This window comes from Prionailurus viverrinus, chromosome D1 (genome assembly GCF_022837055.1).
Source record: "Prionailurus viverrinus isolate Anna chromosome D1, UM_Priviv_1.0, whole genome shotgun sequence".
Classification (NCBI taxonomy): Eukaryota; Metazoa; Chordata; class Mammalia; order Carnivora; family Felidae; genus Prionailurus; species Prionailurus viverrinus.
Window position 1 is genome coordinate 76,274,543 of NC_062570.1, and position 17,457 is coordinate 76,291,999.

General features: G+C 34.7%; 1 protein-coding gene across 1 annotated transcript in view; it reads left to right on the forward strand.

Moving 5' to 3' along the window:
• The window catches only part of PRMT3 (protein arginine methyltransferase 3), a 136,844-nt gene extending 119,846 nt beyond the window's left edge, over positions 1 to 16,998 (forward strand). The window contains exons 15-16 of the mRNA XM_047877646.1: positions 6 to 93; positions 13,197 to 16,998. Coding sequence (XP_047733602.1) covers positions 6 to 93; positions 13,197 to 13,306 — 198 coding nt within the window. The 3' untranslated portion in view covers positions 13,307 to 16,998. The remainder of the gene's footprint in view (positions 1 to 5; positions 94 to 13,196) is intronic.
• The last annotated feature ends 459 nt before the right edge of the window (positions 16,999 to 17,457 follow it).

Genomic DNA, 17,457 nt, shown 5'->3' on the forward strand with positions numbered 1-17,457 from the left:
TGCAGGTTGTGTTCTCCACGGGCCCCCAGAGTGCCAAAACACACTGGAAACAAACAGTATTTCTACTGGAAAAGCCATTTTCAGTGAAAGCAGGTGAGAAGTAATAGTAAAAGGGGAGAAATGTCTTATTCATTTTGAAGTTAACAATATCCCTTCATTCCGCACAATTTTTTGTGTGCCCACTGTATTTAAGTAACAACAGATCTAAGATAAGATGTTCTCAGAATTACATGAATTTTAGATGGCATGTTATTTCATTAAAGTAGTAATTTAAAGAAAACTCTTATTTAAATCTAGTTCCCACCATTTAAAATGTATGTGACTTACTATGTGGCTTTTGAGTACCACAAATAATTCAGAAAACGTTTCTTTAAGCAATAAGTAGTATTTCCTAAGTTGCAACTATAACTAGAAATATGTTCGTTTCCAAAGTGACTAAAGAGAAGTATCACCAACAGAGGTGAAGTATAAATTAAAGAGAATGCCATTCAGTAGTTATTATATTCAATATATATGCCTAGAATGCTCTCCACTGTCATCACCTGCTCAAATCTTAAAGTGTTCAAGGACTGGTCCAATTCTACATTCTTTTGTTTTACACCTCATTGATTTTTCACTTAGATGAGCACCTATAGTTCTGATATACCTACACCCTTAACTCCACAAGTTCGAATTTGATTATAGAATCTTTTTTTTATTTAAATTACTCATTACATATAAGTTGTCCTGTCCCACTTTCACTGAAACCTTCCTATCTTCTTCCTTCGTGTACAGAGCTGAATGTACAACTGAATGTATAACTAACTGTACATACAGAGCTGTACATACAGAGCTGAATGTACAACTAACTTTGATGAAAAGATACTCAACATCACTAGTAACTCAGGAGAGGCCAGGTAAAACTATGTAAAAGACTGTGTTTTAAACATCACTACAGGAAAAAACACATAAAATTTAACAATGCTGAGTGCTGACAATAATGCAGCCAAATGGAACTTTTAAACTCTTCTGCTGATAGTCATGATTGGTACAACTTTAGAGAACAGTTTGCTGCCATCAAGTGAAGTATAGATGTATAAGTATCCATCACTACAGCCAGTTTTCTTCCCTAGGCATGTATTCTGAAGGGTCTCCCCCACAACCTGTGTACAAGTATCTTGACAACAGTATGGTTAGTAGAAGTGAACAGTTGGCGGCAACCTTAATGTCCATTAACTGAAGATAAATATGGTAGTTACATACAATAAAATCTCTGTAATAAATCATATATGCGTGTCTGTCAGAAGCAACTTTAAACAAAAGAAGTTGCAGGATTCCTACAATGCACTGTTTATATGGAGCTTGAAAACATGTGAAACAATTATACATACACACACATAGTAAAAGTAAGAAGCAACACTTAAAAATGATAACTACGGAATTCAGTGAGTGGTCACTTCTGGGGAAAGGTAGAAGTAGGATCAGGGAAGGCTATAAAGAAGGTTCGGTGCCATATATCTGAATCATTCCTTTTAGAAATTGAGGGAACTGTGGGAGGATGGTAAGATTTGGCAAAGCCGAGAGTGTTGGGTCCTGGGTGGTCATTATATTGTTCTCTGTATGTTTAAAATACAATTTCATAAAATTCATTTCTAGCTTTGATTTCATTGTTGATGCATAAATTGAATTTAGTAGATGCAAATAAACACTATTAGAGTAAAGCAGCACCTTGTTGCCCTGTTTTCACTTTAAGATCGTAATGATATGGAATTAACACCTTGATAGTATCATTTTCTCTTTCTCCAAAAAGCTTGAACACAGCAAAGCAAGTGAAGCAAGCACAAATGAAATTTTATTGCATTTGCTTTTTGTTTGGTTGGTTGGTTTTTATATACCTTTGGTATTTGGATGATATTTAGAAACTTGAAAATGTTGCTTTCTTCTTTACTGTAACCATTTTATTGTTTCAGTGCTAGAATTGTTTTTTTTTTTTTTAAGTTTATTTATTCATTTTGAGAGAGAGAGACAGCACAAGTGGGAACGGGGCAGAGAGATTCCCAAGGAGGTGTCACACTGCCAGCACAGAATCCAACGTGGGGCTCAAACCCCCAAACCGTGAGATCATGACCCGAGCTGAAACCAAGAGTCGGACTCTTAACTGACTGAGCCACCTGGGAACCCCTTAATGCTAGAATTTTAAATACAGTACTAATTCATTCATGTTTTAATCTTAGAGGAGATTTAAGATAATATTTTCATTTTCTCCTACCTAATTATAACAAAATATTATTTGATGTCTAGTGAAATTTTGAAATCCTAACTATGCTTTACCTAGTAATCCTTAGACTAATTGTTTCAGCTGTTTTTAGAATACTATGAAGGAGGTGTGTGATTTTAATGTTTCCTTCTGGCACCATCTACATTCTATATTTCTTTCACTGCTATTGTATATGTACTTGTATTTAAATAAATAGTAAGGCCAATACATCAAAAATACTAGAATCCCCTTTTAAAGTACAACCAGGAAAGTCTTGAAAGGGAAATTTCAAAGTAAGGAAAATGTGGTCATTTCAGCTATGGAAGTATAAAGGAAGAATTATACAAAGAAATATAACAGTTGTTGTTTTTTTTAAACCCTGCTGAGCCTCTGGTGGTAGTACTAAATGAATAGAAGCTGGAAGTTGCAGGGCCAAGTACTAAAAAGGACACATTAATCAGAAAAAGAGCTCCAGAAATCTACACATGATGTCCCCTTCTGTTTTGGATGAGTACTAAGATGTATATGTGTAGGATGAAATGCCTGAGTTTAGGCAGAAGATCTGGGGCAGCTGTGAACCAGACAGTTCCCAAAGTTTACAGGAGGCTGTTTAGGGTTTTGACTTTCAACCAGCAAGAGTGGGGAGTCCATAGCTTCATAATGGAAATAAACTGTCCCAGAATAAAGGCTAGCCTGCATGCTCCTTAACAAAGCTTAAAAACAAGCCTTAAAAGAAAAAAACTGGACCCAAGTGACTTTAATGGCAACAAAAGAAAACAAAAAACTCAGACATTGCACAACATGAAATTCATCATGGCAAAAACTTTCCATCAGTGACTTTTCATCAATCAGAAAGACTTTGTTTTCTCATTTTTTTTAATTTGGTAAAAGATAATTGACTATTTAAAGCAAAAATAATGTACTGTGGGTTTCAAAACATAGACTGAGGCACATGGGTGGCTCAGTCGAGCATTCAGTTCTTGATTTCAGCTCAGGTCATGATCCCAGGATCGTGGGATCAAGCCCTACATCAGGCTCTGCACTGAGCATGGAGCCTGCTTAAGATTCTCATTCTTTTTCTGTCTCTCTCTTCCTCCCTCTCCCTCTGCCCCTCTCCCCCCTCTTGCTTTCTTTCTAAAAAAAAAAATAATAATTTTAAAAACATGGAGACATAAAATGTATGGCAGTGATCAAAGACATTAATGAGAAAATGGAAATACATTAAGTTCCTACATGGTACATGAAGCAATTTAATGGTAAATTATGATAAATTAAATATGTACATTGTAAATGCCAGAAGAACAGATTGAAAATTTAAATTAAGCCACAAAATATAGCTAATAAGCTAGTAGTGAAGATAAAATGGAATTTTGAGAAAAAAGAAGATACAAACATAACCAGGTGGACCAATAAAAAACAAATGGTATGATGGTAGACTTAAATTCCAACATTAATAACTATATTAAAAATGAATGGTCTGCACACCCACACAATGGAATATTTTGAGTGCTAAAAAGAAATAAACTCTCAAGTTACGAAATGATATGGAGGAATCTTAAATGCATATCACTAAGTGAAAGGAGCTAATCCGCAAAGGCTACCTACTGTGTGATTCCACCTATAGGACGTTTTGAAAAAAGCAAAACCACGGAGACAGTGAAAAGAACAGTGGTCACCGGGGACAAGGGATACAAATGAGTAGAGCACAGAGGATTTTTATGGCAGTGAAAATAAGCTCTTTCACTGAATGCAACTTCAGTACCAGAATGCATGGAACAGCTACTTGACATCTCTGAAAAGTAAATAATAGCAGATAAATTGGAGAAGACCAGAATTCAAAGAACCCCGAAGTGGTGGTAAATATATGATTTATTTGCTTCCAGTATCCCCCAGTCTGGACTCCAGACAGCCTGATACCCAAAAGGAGGGCATTAGCACAGAAAGAACTCCCAACAGAGCCCTCTAACTCTAACTTAAGGAATGGGGAAAGGGTCTTCTAATTAATGCTCAGAGAGAATGGAGGAAATTCCTTTTTCTTTTCTATTTCTCTCTGTTCTCTCATACACCAACCCCCAGTTAACCCCACAGTAGTAGCAAAAGTAACAGTGGCAGCAATGGGGACCCAAAGACAACTTAAACTGTGGGGAACAGTAGGTAAATGAGTGCATATGGCTGTGCCCCATTAAATTTTATTTACAAAAACAGGAGGCCAGCCTCAAATCCATCTCCAGGTATAGATTGCTTCATTGCAAATTCTTCCAACCCTTAAAATGGAAATAATACCAATTCTACACAATGTCTTCCAGAAAGTAGAAGAGTGAGGGCCTTGATACCAAAAACTAGACAAAAATTGTACAAGAAAATTAAACTACAGAACAGTGTCTCTCATGAATGTAGATGCACAAATTTTATACAAAATGCAAATTGAATCCAGCAATATATTGAAAAAAAAAAAAACAGCACACTATGACCAAGTGGGATTTGATCCAGGAATACAAGACTGATTTAATAATTTAATATTTTTTTAATACTTTAGAATCTTTTAATGCAGTCAACCATGCTAACCATCTAAAGAAGAAAAACCATATGGTCACATCAGTGGATGCAAAAAAAGCATTTGACAAAATTCAGTATCTATTAATGATAAATACTCATACTAGAAATAAAAAGAGAACTTGCTGAACCTGATAAAAGGTGTCCACACAAAGTCCACAGCTAGCATCATACTGACTGGAGCAAGACTGAATGTTTTCCCTCTGTTTGGGATAGGGCAAGAATGTTCACTCTCATCACTCCTATTCTCTTATTTTGGAGGTCTTAGCCAGTGCAATAAGGAAGGAAAAATGAATTAAAAGCCCTTGGAAGGGAAGAAATTGAAGTGTCATTATTTACAGATAACATGATTGTATACACAGAAAATTCCAAGGAATCTCCAAAAAAACCTACCAGAATTAGTAAGTGAATTTAGCATGGTAGAAATTGATAGGCTGATTCTAAAATTTGTGTGCAAATTCAAAAGACCTAGAGTAGCCAAGCAATTTTCCAAAAATCATATTGGAATCCTTACACTATGTGATTTCTAAACTTATTAAAAAGTTATATTAAGCCAGACAGTAATGTATTATACTGTAGATAGACGTAAACATTGATGTAACAAATAGAGAACCCAGAAATAGACCCACTTTTGTATAGTTAATTATATTTTTCCAAAGAGTCAGTGTAATTCAATGGGAAAATGATAATCTTTTCAAGAAGTGCTTAGAACTAAATATTTGTATAGGAAAAAAAATCTCATTGCTTACCTTATATAAAAACCAACTCTCTCTCTCTTTCATGGGTCATAAACCTAAATATAAAAGTGTAAAACTGCCAGATTTCTAGAAGATAACATAATCTTTGAGACTTGGAGTAGGCAAAAGTTCGCAAAGATGAGATAATGGTAAAACTCATTGAACTGCACATGTAAAATATGCACATTTTACTGTTTGTAAATTATGCCTTACTAAAGTTAATAATTAAACAAAAACCCTCACTGGATTGTCAATATCTCTAGGATAATATCCAAATTCCCTACCATGGCCCTTTACAATCTGACCATTTTTCATCATTTCCAGCCCTACTCTGTTACAGCCCCACATAATAAACACATCATATGCTCCAGCTCATATGGTCTTAGACACATTGCTCATTTTTTAGCTAACTTTCCTTTCTTAGTCCTTGTCTTTGGCTAAGATAGTCTACCTAGAAAGCTGTTTTGACCTCTTTCACTTGATAAATTTCAATTTTCTCTTTATTGCCCAGCTTAGTTTTGTAAATCTTTACTCACTGTCCTCAGAAAATTAATTGCTGTCTTTGTTCTGCTAGATCATTTCATGCATACATCTGTGTTATCACATCTCAATGTGCTGTGATAAAGGGTTCTAATAGAAGATGAGTTGTTTGTCTTTCTCCATTTTGATCTGATGTAGTATTTGCCATATTGTAAATATTCTGCAAAATATACAAATAAGTATAGTAATATGCAGTGTCATTGAAATTTAATTTCCTTTAATCACCTTGGTGATATCATGCCAAAGGCATTTACTAACTTTTATTTGGTGGTCCCATTTTGTCAACTCTGATGTTCTTAAAAATTTCATCATACTATTACCCTTGAATAGACTGGTGTTCAAATTTGCCTTGGCATGACTGAAGAGTTCTCTATAGTTGGGTTCAGTTAAACTAAAAGTAGTTTTTGACTCATTATTCTGCTGTAAAATTATTAGATAAAATTAAATAAAGCCAAGAGTCTAATCAGAATGATTTACTATATATGTAAATCTTATCTTAGTGTCCAGAAAGTAATATAATATTTTTAAAATAAAAACATTATAAATATTCCTATAGAGTTATGCTGCCTAGATTGGGGGCGGGGGAGGGTGGATGTCTTCAGTAATGGTAAATCTCATTCAGTAAATATCTTCAGTAAATGGTAAATGGTAATGGTAATTCTACCCTTCAGGGTAGCCTTGATATTTAGAAAGCAAGAAAAAGCATTGTGAATAGGGAATTTCTTAGATTAAGAATTGTACATTTTGCCAAAAGCAAAATGGAACATAAAGTAATGAGCCTAATTTGTTTTATTTTGTTGTGTTTGTTTTTATTTTTTGTTTTTTGTTTTTATTTACAATCTAGATTTAAAAATAATTCAGAAAAAAAATGTTCTCAACATTTGAGCCCTTCCAGCATTCTGGGAGTAACAAACCAGCCTCCCAGAATAAATACTTTTAACACTTAGCTTTAAATTTTAAATTCACCATGTTTTTCCTCTTTGCTTTAATGTGCAGTTTTATTGTGCATTAAATGTACGATACTTGTACATTTCACTGCCAATGATGGCACTGTTTACTTTTAAAATCCAGATATTTTTCATGTAATTTGGCTTTGAAAACATGACTAAAATCAGTCTATTTATTTTTCTTTCTTTATATGTATCTAGTAAGCTTGATGATAGAAAAATCCATTTATTTTTTTCTTTCATTCTTTACCTCTAAGCTTTAATAGTGATAATAATGATTTTTAAGTTTTTCTCCTTTCTGGGGAAATGAAATTTCATTGCTCTAGAAGAAATTAATTTTAAAAAAACACAAGAACAGAATTGAAATGAAATCAATTTTGTTCCTTACTGAACGCAACACTGCTTTGTGGTTCTAATAGCCGTCTGCCGATGATAAAAACAAGGTGATACAGCTCAGCTTCACAGAGTGTCCTTTCCAGCTCTCACCACAGTATGCACGCTTAACAACATCAGTCATTTTATATCTATTTGACACTGATAAATGACTACGATCTATTCTTGTATTACAGCCACTGTCTTGGCACTTTTGTCAGGCCTAAACAATTGAAGGGAGTTCAGCAGTGTGAATTATGTATTTATTACCGTGACCCTTCGTGCTATTTAATTAACTTAAATAAGTGCTGTTTGCACCCTCGTTTTGAAATTAAGATTATTAGAGAAATAGTTGTTTTGCTTGTATTTCATTTTAAGACATTAAAATTACCATATCAGCTTATAAGGCAGTTACTGTTAAGACTTTTTAATTATTCAGATGTTTTGTTTAATATTGATGCTTAAATTTTTTTGTGAAAATGTAACGAAGGTATCCATTACTAGTTTATTTTGACTTGTGCTAGATTTCTGAATTAAATGAAACAGCAGGACATGCAGTAAAAAGAAATAATTGCAGCAATACCTCATATATATCAACAAAACCACTCACAGGAATGCACAAAGGATTTTTGTGTGTGTGTTGATTAAGCATTTGAAATAATTGAGATAATACCCTTCATCACTGATAATCACTGAAATGCAAAACAAAGCAGGCAGATTCTGGGGGTTGTTTATCTAAATAACAAAAATATTTTTATTGTTTTCTTTCACTCATTTTTTATTTGGTTTCTTTCTTTTTTTTTAACGTTTATTTATTTTTGAAAGATAGAGCATGAGCAGGGGAGGGGCAGAGAGAGAGGAAGACACAGAATCTGAAGCAGGCTCCAGGCTCTGACCTGTCAGCATAGAGCCCGATGCAGGGTTTGAACTCACAAACTGTGAGATCACGACCTGGGCCAAAGTTGGACACTTAGCTGACTGAGCCACCCAGGTTCCCCTTTTGTTTGGTTTCTCGTAACACCTAGAGTTGATAAAGATGGCAAGAATGTAAAACTGGAATATACTTTATACCTTTTATGAAGGTATTCCATTTCTGATCATTCTTCCTAAGGAATCAAATCAAAATTCACTTTAAGTATTTGTGATTCAAAGAAGTAAAAGTAATAGTGTTTTAAGTTGGTTTTCTTTCTTTAGAGTATCTTATTTTATAGAATTTTGTTTTTACTTTTATGTAATCAAATCTTCAAACTTTTCCTTTTCGTTTCTGACCGGCTTCTTATTGAAAAAGATTGTATTACTGTATTTACTGTGTACTAAATTGCGATAATGGATCTTTTGGTTTCTCTACTATATTCCATTTATCTATGAGTCACTTTATTCCTAAGTCACCACAGTTGTTAAACAGTTTTATTCTATAATTCACATATAATAAAAATTCACATATCTTTATTGTATACCTTGATGAGTTCTGACAAATGTAGGCACCATTTGTCTAATCAAGATAAAGAGTATTTACGTCAATACAAAAGGTTTCTTCCTTGATCCCCTGTGCGGTTAGTCATCCCAGTTCCAATCCCCAGACCAAGACAACCATTTATCTGCTTTCTGTCACTATGTATTAGTATTATTACTACTACTAAGGTATTAGTATTCTTTTAGAATTTTACAATCAAAGTAGTTCTGCAGAATGTACTCCAGCTTGTTAGCATATTTGAGCTACGTCTGTGTATCAGTAGTTTGTTCCTTTTTATTCTCAAATAGTATTCCTTTATATGGCAGTACCACAGTTTACTTACACATTCACCTGCTACTAGACTTTGGATTGTTTCCAGTTAGGAAACATTATGAATTATGAATGAATGAAGTTCATTATGAATGAAGTTGCTACAAACATTCATGTAAAAGTATTTCTTCATGTGGACAGAGGTTTTCATTTCTTTTGGGTAAATACCTAGAAGTGGAATCATTGGGTCTTAATGGTAAATATATGTTTAACTTTATAAAAAAACTAGCAAATGTTTTCAAAATCACTCATTATTCAGCAGTCCTACCACCATTGTGATTTCAGCTGCTCCCCATCCTTGTTAGCACTTGTAGGAAAGGTCAGTCATTTTAACTGAAGTCATTCTGTTGTCTGTGGAGCAATAGCTGTACTTCTAAGTAGCATTTGCCTGGTGGCTGACAATGTTGAGCGTCTTTTCATACGTTTATTGGTCATTTGTATATTTTGTGGGTGTGAGGTTTCTGTGAAAATGTTTTGCTGCATTCTTAATCGGGTGTTTGTCAACTTACTGAATTAAAAGAATCTTTATATATGTGGGTACAAATTCTTTGTCGTATATATGTGTTGCTAATATTTTATCCCAATCCCTGGCATGTCTTGTCATTGTCTTAACATCTTTTGAAGTTTGTACTTTTGTGTCCTAATTAAGAAATCTTTGCTACCCTAAGTCTTTCTTACATGTTTCTTCTAAAACTGTTACAGTTTTGCCTTGTACATTTAGGTCTAGAATGTATCTCCTGTTAATTTTAAGAGTCATAGTTCATCTTTTCCCAAACGTATATTAGGTTATTTCATCATCATTTCTTGAAAAGTCTGTCCTCTTCCAATTTAAACACTTGGCTCCTTAGTCAGAAATTAATTGACCATACATATATATGACTATTTTTGAGCTCTGTTTTGTTCCATTGGTTTGTGTCTATCTTTATGGCCGTTAGACACTGTCTTTATAAGATGATATAAGAGCTCCCACTTTGTTGTGTTTTTTTTTCAAAATTGTTCTCACTATTCTAGATCCTTTAAATTTCCATATACATTTTAAAATCTAGTTGTTAAGTTCTACACAAAAAACCTGCCAGGATTTTGATTGGAATTGTGTTGAATCTATAGATTACTTTGAGGAGAACTGACATCTTCACAGTATTTTGTCTTTCATCCACAAGCAAAATGTATCTCTCCATTTATAGTTGACTCTTGAACAATGTGGCTAACTCCCCTATACAGTTGAAAATCTGCATATAACTTCTGACTCCCCAGAGTCTCAACTACTGATAGCCTCCTGTTGACCAAAAGCCGTTCCAAAAACATAAACAGCCAGTTAATACTTTTTTTGTATATGTATTATATACTGTATTCTTACAATAAAGTAAGCTAGATAAAAGAACATGTTAAGAAAATCACAAGAAAATGCATTTACAGTACTGTACTATATTTATTTTTAAAAGATCCACATGTAAGTGGACCTGTGCAGTTCAAACTTGTTTTGTTCAAGGGTCAACTGTAAAGTGATCATCTTTAGCACTATTTTATAGTTTTATGTGACTAAATAGTACACATATGTTACATTTATCTTTAAGTATGATATGCTTTTTTTGATGCTATTGTAAATGCTCTTGTGGGTTTTTATTTCAGTTTCTAATTCTGCATTGCTAGCATATAGAAATGTGATTTTTTTATATTAACCTTATATCCTAAGATTGCTAAACCATCTTACAGTTCTAGTAGCTTTTTTTGCATATTAGGATCTTCTTTTTTTTTTTTTTAATTTTTTTTCAACGTTTATTTATTTTTGGGACAGAGAGAGACAGAGCATGAACGGGCGAGGGGCAGAGAGAGAGGGAGACACAGAATCGGAAACAGGCTCCAGGCTCTGAGCCATCAGCCCAGAGCCCGACGCGGGGCTCGAACTCACGGACCGCGAGATCGTGACCTGGCTGAAGTCGGACGCTTAACCGACTACACCACCCAGGCGCCCCTTTTTTTTAATTTTTTAAAAATGTTTATTTATTTTTGAGAGACAAAGCACAATCGAAGGTGGGGTGGGGGAGGTTGCAGAGAGAGAGAGGGAGACACAGAATCTGAAGCAGGCTCCAGGCTCTGAGCTGTCAGCCCAGAGTCCGATGCAGGGCTCAAACCCCCAAGCCATGAGATGGTGACCTGAGCTGAATCGGACGCTCAACCGACTGAGCCACCCAGGCATCCCGCATATTAGGATTTTCTGTAAGATCATGTGTTCTGCAAATAAAGACTGTTTCGCTTCTTTTGTTTTTTCTCCAATCTATATTACTTTTTTTATTCCTCCCCCCGCACCTTAATACCTTCACTAGTACATCCAATAGAATACTGATTAGAGGTGGTCAGAATGATCATCCTTACCGCAGTCCCAGTCTTAGGAAGAAAGCAGTCAGTCCTTCACCATTAAGAATGATATTACCAGGAGTTTCTTATAGATTCCCTTTATCAACTTGAAGAAGATTCCTTCTATTGCTAGCTTGCTGAAAGTTATTACAAATTAATGTTGTCAGATGGTTTTTCTATATTTTATGAGACAGTAATATGATTTTTCTCTTTTGTTCAAAGGATGTTTGAATCTTTGTTCATGAGGGATATTTAGCTGTAATGTAATGAATTTATCTTGTTTCAATATCAGGGTAGTGCTGCCTCCCAAGGTGTGTTGAGGAGTATTCCCTCCTTTCTTTTTTGTAAGAATTTATGTAATTTGTTATTATTTTTCCTTAAACATTTGATAGAATTCACCAGGGAAGACCTCTATGCTTGTTTTCTTTGCTTTCTAATGTGAACAATTAAAGCTATAAATTTTTCCTCTAAGCACTATTTGAGCTGTAGGTCACATATTTTTGTATTTTGTGATTCATTATTCAGATTAAATGCTGCCTAATTTTCCTTCTGATTTTTATTTTGATTTATGGAATATTTAGAAGTCTGTTGTTTTAATTCCTAAATGTTTAGGATTATTCAAGTATTTTTATGTTTAAATGTATTAAAATTTGTTTTATGACCCAGCATGTATAGATGTAATCGATCTTGGTTCTGTAGATGTCAGCCAGGTCAAGTTGGTTAATAGGGTGTTAAGTCTTCCATATACTTTCTGGTTTTCTGTGTAGTTGTTACTGCAATGTTATTGCAATTATTGGAAAAGGAGAGGTGAAATTTCCAGTGATAATTATGGATTATCACTTTCTTCCTATGGTTCTGTCAGCTCTGCATCATGCATTTTGAAGCTCTGTAATCATACATACATAAAAGTTTCTTATGTCTCAGTTATGAATTGAACACATCATTTTTAAATGTGTCTCTTTATCTCTGGTTATATATTTTTTTCCTGAAGTCATCTTTGTCTAAGATTAATACTTCTATTTAAAACTCTTTGTGATTAATGTTTATATAGAATATCTTTCTCCTTCCTTTAGTTTGACCCTGTCTTTCTATTTAAAGTATATTGAACACATTTCCATATAATGTTATTATGTGTGATATATTATGTGTGATATATTCTGTCATTTGTTAATTTGTTTTCTATCTATCCCCTCTGTCATTTATTCCTCTTTTCCTTCTTGCATTTTTTTTTGATTGAATACTCTCTATTATTTCATTTTATCTAAACCCTTGCCTGATTAACTATACGTGTTGGGTTTGTTTTTGTAATTGTTGCTCTAGAGTTCCAGCATGCATCTGTAGCTTACCACAGACTGCCATCAAACATTATTACACAATTTCATTTATAGTTTAAGACTCTTTCAGTATGATACTGTCATTTACACCCTCCAATCCTTTGAGCTATTATTATAAAAATTTCACTTCCCCAAATATTGCTGTACCTGTATTGTAGATCTACCTTGTTAAAAAATTAAACATAAAATTGCCCTAAAAATTAAATGTTATTTTTTTTTTTAAATAATGAAACATCTCACAACAACAACAAAAAAAGAAGTACCAGGTATACATTATTACTTTTCTGCTAGATTGTATCCCTTGAATTCTCAAACACATATTTTGCCTTTCTTTTATAGGTGAAGCCTTGAAAGGAAAGATCACAGTCCACAAGAATAAGAAAGATCCACGTTCTCTCATTGTGACCCTCACATTGAATAATTCAACTCAAACTTACGGTCTCCAGTGAAAAGCCCACAAAAGCACAACTAACTTGCGGTTTTTATTATGGAGGGTGGGACATGGGTAGGGGGTGGAGAGAGGGGCTTTGTGTGAGCATGTGGATGATCCTTCCCTAATGATTCTCCTCAGTACCAGAAACACATGGTAGGAATCTAATATAATTCAGCTGAGGGGAACCAACTGATCCTAGTGGACTGCCTACATAATCACAGTCTTAGGAGTCTGGTCAGCAAGATTTTACTAGATATAACCCCTACATTGAGTTTAGCTGCATTGAAGATCATTTAAATAGGCCAAAATTTGGAACAGAGATATTCTTTTGTTGTTTTTAATGTTTCTTACTATAAATTTTAAACACTAGTAACTGATTATTTGGATAATGTTTTATTAAACTAGTAACTGTACACAAGCTATTATACATTTTATTGCAGATTTCTGCTCTGAGGAGTAGTTTTTAATTGTATTATTTAAAAGAATATCAGCAAGTGGAACAGACCAAAATATGGAAAAGAGCGTCACACAAATCACATTTAAAGGACAGCTTAGTTGATTATCCTCTAGTTCTGAACTTCTCATTTTGTAGCTGCTTTCCTCTTTGCAAACACACAGTTTTCTAGTGCTGCCCAGGAAGTCTAATTTCAGTACATTTATCCTAGGTTTCATGTATGTTTTCAAAGGTTGGGAAGAATAAGTACTTATTTACTAATATATCTTTTTCAAACTAGATTTATGTGCAAAGTTAAACATGTAACTGTTAATATACTTCTGTCACTCTGTACAACTGTGTCACTTACAGCTATTTACACAGTTTGAAGTGCAGAGTAGAAAACATTCAATAGAGTGTATACAATAACCGCTAGCATTATAAAATGATATTTTAACATACTAAAGCCTTTTATACAATCATAAACATTTAAAACAAGTCTTAAAGGAATCATCCTTAAGAAAACAGGGATTTAAGGACAGTTGGGTCACAGTTTCTTTTCAGTTCAAAAGCTGGTTCTTTTTCAAAATAAGGCACACACAAGGCAGCATAGCATAGTGTTGAGAATCATGAGCTCTGGAGTCAGTGCCTAGGTTCAAGCTTTGGTGCCCGCTCTTACTTGCTGTGTAATCTCAGTCATGTTCCTAACCTCTCTCCCCCACTATAACGTGCCAGTTCATGAGTTAATACATTTCAACTACTTTGATCAGTGTGTGGCACACAGAAGACAGTAAATGCTGGGTGGTAGTATCATAACTATGCAGTCAAGGATCCCTTCCGTGGAATATGTGGTGTCTACATTAGATTAGGAACTGTCACTTCAATGCTACCCTTAAGTACATGAATGCATGGGAAGATTTCAGCAAAACTTAATGTTTAATATAGCAAAAACTATCAAAAAGTTGTCTTTTGGTGTTTATTAGAGAATTGGAGTTCTAGCAATGGGAGAATTAACACCTTCAGATGATGTATTTCAGACCATACATAGTCTCTTAAGTCTTGCTTCTTACATAAGCATGATTTCTGTTTTCACTGGGTTAAACAAGCCAGCTTGTTTTCACCATTTGAATTCAGAACATTACTGGAAATGTGTGGTGCTAATAGTATAGTTCAAAGTACTTCAAATTTTGTCTGGAATGGCCTCATGTAGAAATTTGAGTGTGTTGGGGTGATAAAAGTAAGGAAGCCCCCACAAGATTTAATGGATGTTTAAAGTAACCAAAAACCATCTATTTTTTTTTTTGCTTTGTTTTTCTTTCTTGTAAGTGAATAACCATTTTTTTTTAAGTATTTCTTAACAATGATTTTTTTTTTCAAAACTCTTGTTTGTTTTACATGGGATTTTCATCCAGTGGCTCTCTTCAGTTTCTCCCGGTTATAAATAGCCCAACCACAGTTGGTAGTTCTCTGTTCTTTTCAGTTTCCATTTTCAGGGTAGAACATTTTAATGTATGTAGCTAAACATTTTATGAGAATACGAGAGTCCAAATATTAGCTCTTTGATTGGAATTTCAGCTGTCAAACTACTTTGAAAAATAAGTACTTCATATTCTTTAACAATGATAAATACAGTGTTCTTTCATGCTGTGGCAGCTGCACATTTATGAATAGCAAACTACTTTGTTGCAAAGATTTTATTTCAATTAAGAAGATACATTTTTCCTCCTATTTTTCATTGTGAAAATTAACATTGTTATGTTGTAATGTGTGGGGTTCATCCAAATATAATCATCATCTCTATTCAGTGGAACAGTATTTTCTGAACAAGCATTTGGAAGGACCGTTTCAACAAAACAACTCTTGAGGGCGTACAGCATTGCACAAAGTGGTCCAAGAAGTAGCCCCAACTGCAAAGAACACACTTTAAAATAAATTAGGGAGCTGTCATTTCACTTTGAAATAATCCCTGTTTGAAGGGAAGGGCAAGTAATTCTGGTCCTACAGAGTTAATTGCTTTCTTACCACTTAATCTGGATTAACCTCTACCTTTCTCACTTTTTAAAATGAAATATCTAAAACGTATTGTGTGAAGTAAAGGACTTGAGATCAGCCCATACTGATCTCACCAATCATACTATCAAGTGAAGCAAGTATGCTAACAGTACTGCTAACAATATTCAATAGGAGAGATTAAAACAGTATGATACGGATGATACATTACTTAGCTCCTGCCAGCCATGCCAGAAATGATCACTTAGGCTACTGGGCTGTAGCACACACCCAAAACAGCTAGGGATTCAGATTTTTCTGTGGAGAATATCCCCAAAACATATTAAGCATGCAATACTGTCATGGAGTTTGAATCTATGATGAAAGGCAAGGTCAGTGAGATAGCTGAGGTCAAGCATTGCCTGCCGTAGGGTTAGCAAACTATAGCCTGGGGCCAAATCCACCCCATTGCCCAGTTTGATAAAGTTTTATTGGAGCAGAGATAGCTAATACTGAAGGCAGAATATTTCTTCACAAGATTCATTAATGGCCATGGCAGAGAATATACACCCAATAGAGCACATTACAAAGACTACTAGATGTACTTCATTTATGAGACTTACAGGACTAACCAAGACTTACCCTAATTAAAAAAAAGAAAAAAATGTGTGTGTGTGTGTGTGTGTGTGTGTGTGTATTTACATACTTGAGACTGGTGTCTGGAATTGTAACAGTTGTAATTGTGCAAAGGGAATCCATACACTAAAACTTTATAGCTGATAATCAATTTTATTTAGAAAATTTTAATAAGACCAGAAGAGGGTACAGAAGAACTTTTCAAAGTTAGAGATGGATGAACCCCGCCCACAGCTACAAACTCAACTAATAAAGAAGGACTTTTATGAATCTCACTAACCTCTGGGTTTTTAAGAGGGCTCTGGATCCAAAACCAGCTGCCGACATTAGGAGAGACAGTTGGGAAAATTGCTTTATATCAGCACTTTTCAACATGCCTTGGCGTCTTCCTTGCTGGGTTCTCACCGTAGAATGTGGTGTTCCTAGTTCCCATGCACTAGGCCCCGTGGGAAGGTGTGTAAAGTCCCTGCCCACCTATCAAATGAGACCATGTTGCCTTGGAGGTACATGTATTTTTAATGATTTTGTGTTTCTTTCCTTGCTATAAAGTTAGGGTGAACTTTTCCAAGCAGAATGATGAATGAGCAAAGTACTTTAAGTGTCTTAGCAATTCACTTGTCCTTTCCAATAAAGTTTTGGGTGCAAAAAAAGTGTGTGGGGGGGTGCCTGGGTGGCTCAGTTGGTTAAGCGTCTGACTTCAGCCCAGGTCACGATCTCTCGATTCCTGGGTTTGAGCCCCATGTCGGGCTCTGTGCTGACAGCTTGGAGCTTGGAGCCTGCTTCAGATTCTGTGTCTCCCTCTCTGTCTGCACCTCCCCTGCTCATACTCTGTCTCTCTCTCAAAAATAAAATATTTTCTGAAAAAAGCCTACGAAATAAACAGTTTTCATATATTGCCGCAACACCTTGGCTGATGTGGAATGGTTAGCATTCATTTATCTCTAGAGTGTAGCTAAATATATACAAAAATTGTCTATCATTGAGTTCATTGTAATTGTTTAAAATGAAAACAATAACTTAACAAATAGTCAAGGAAGATGAAGCCACTGCCTCCCAGATTGTTCTGCATCCCATTTCTTACCCCACTACAGTTCTGTATATCTCCTCTT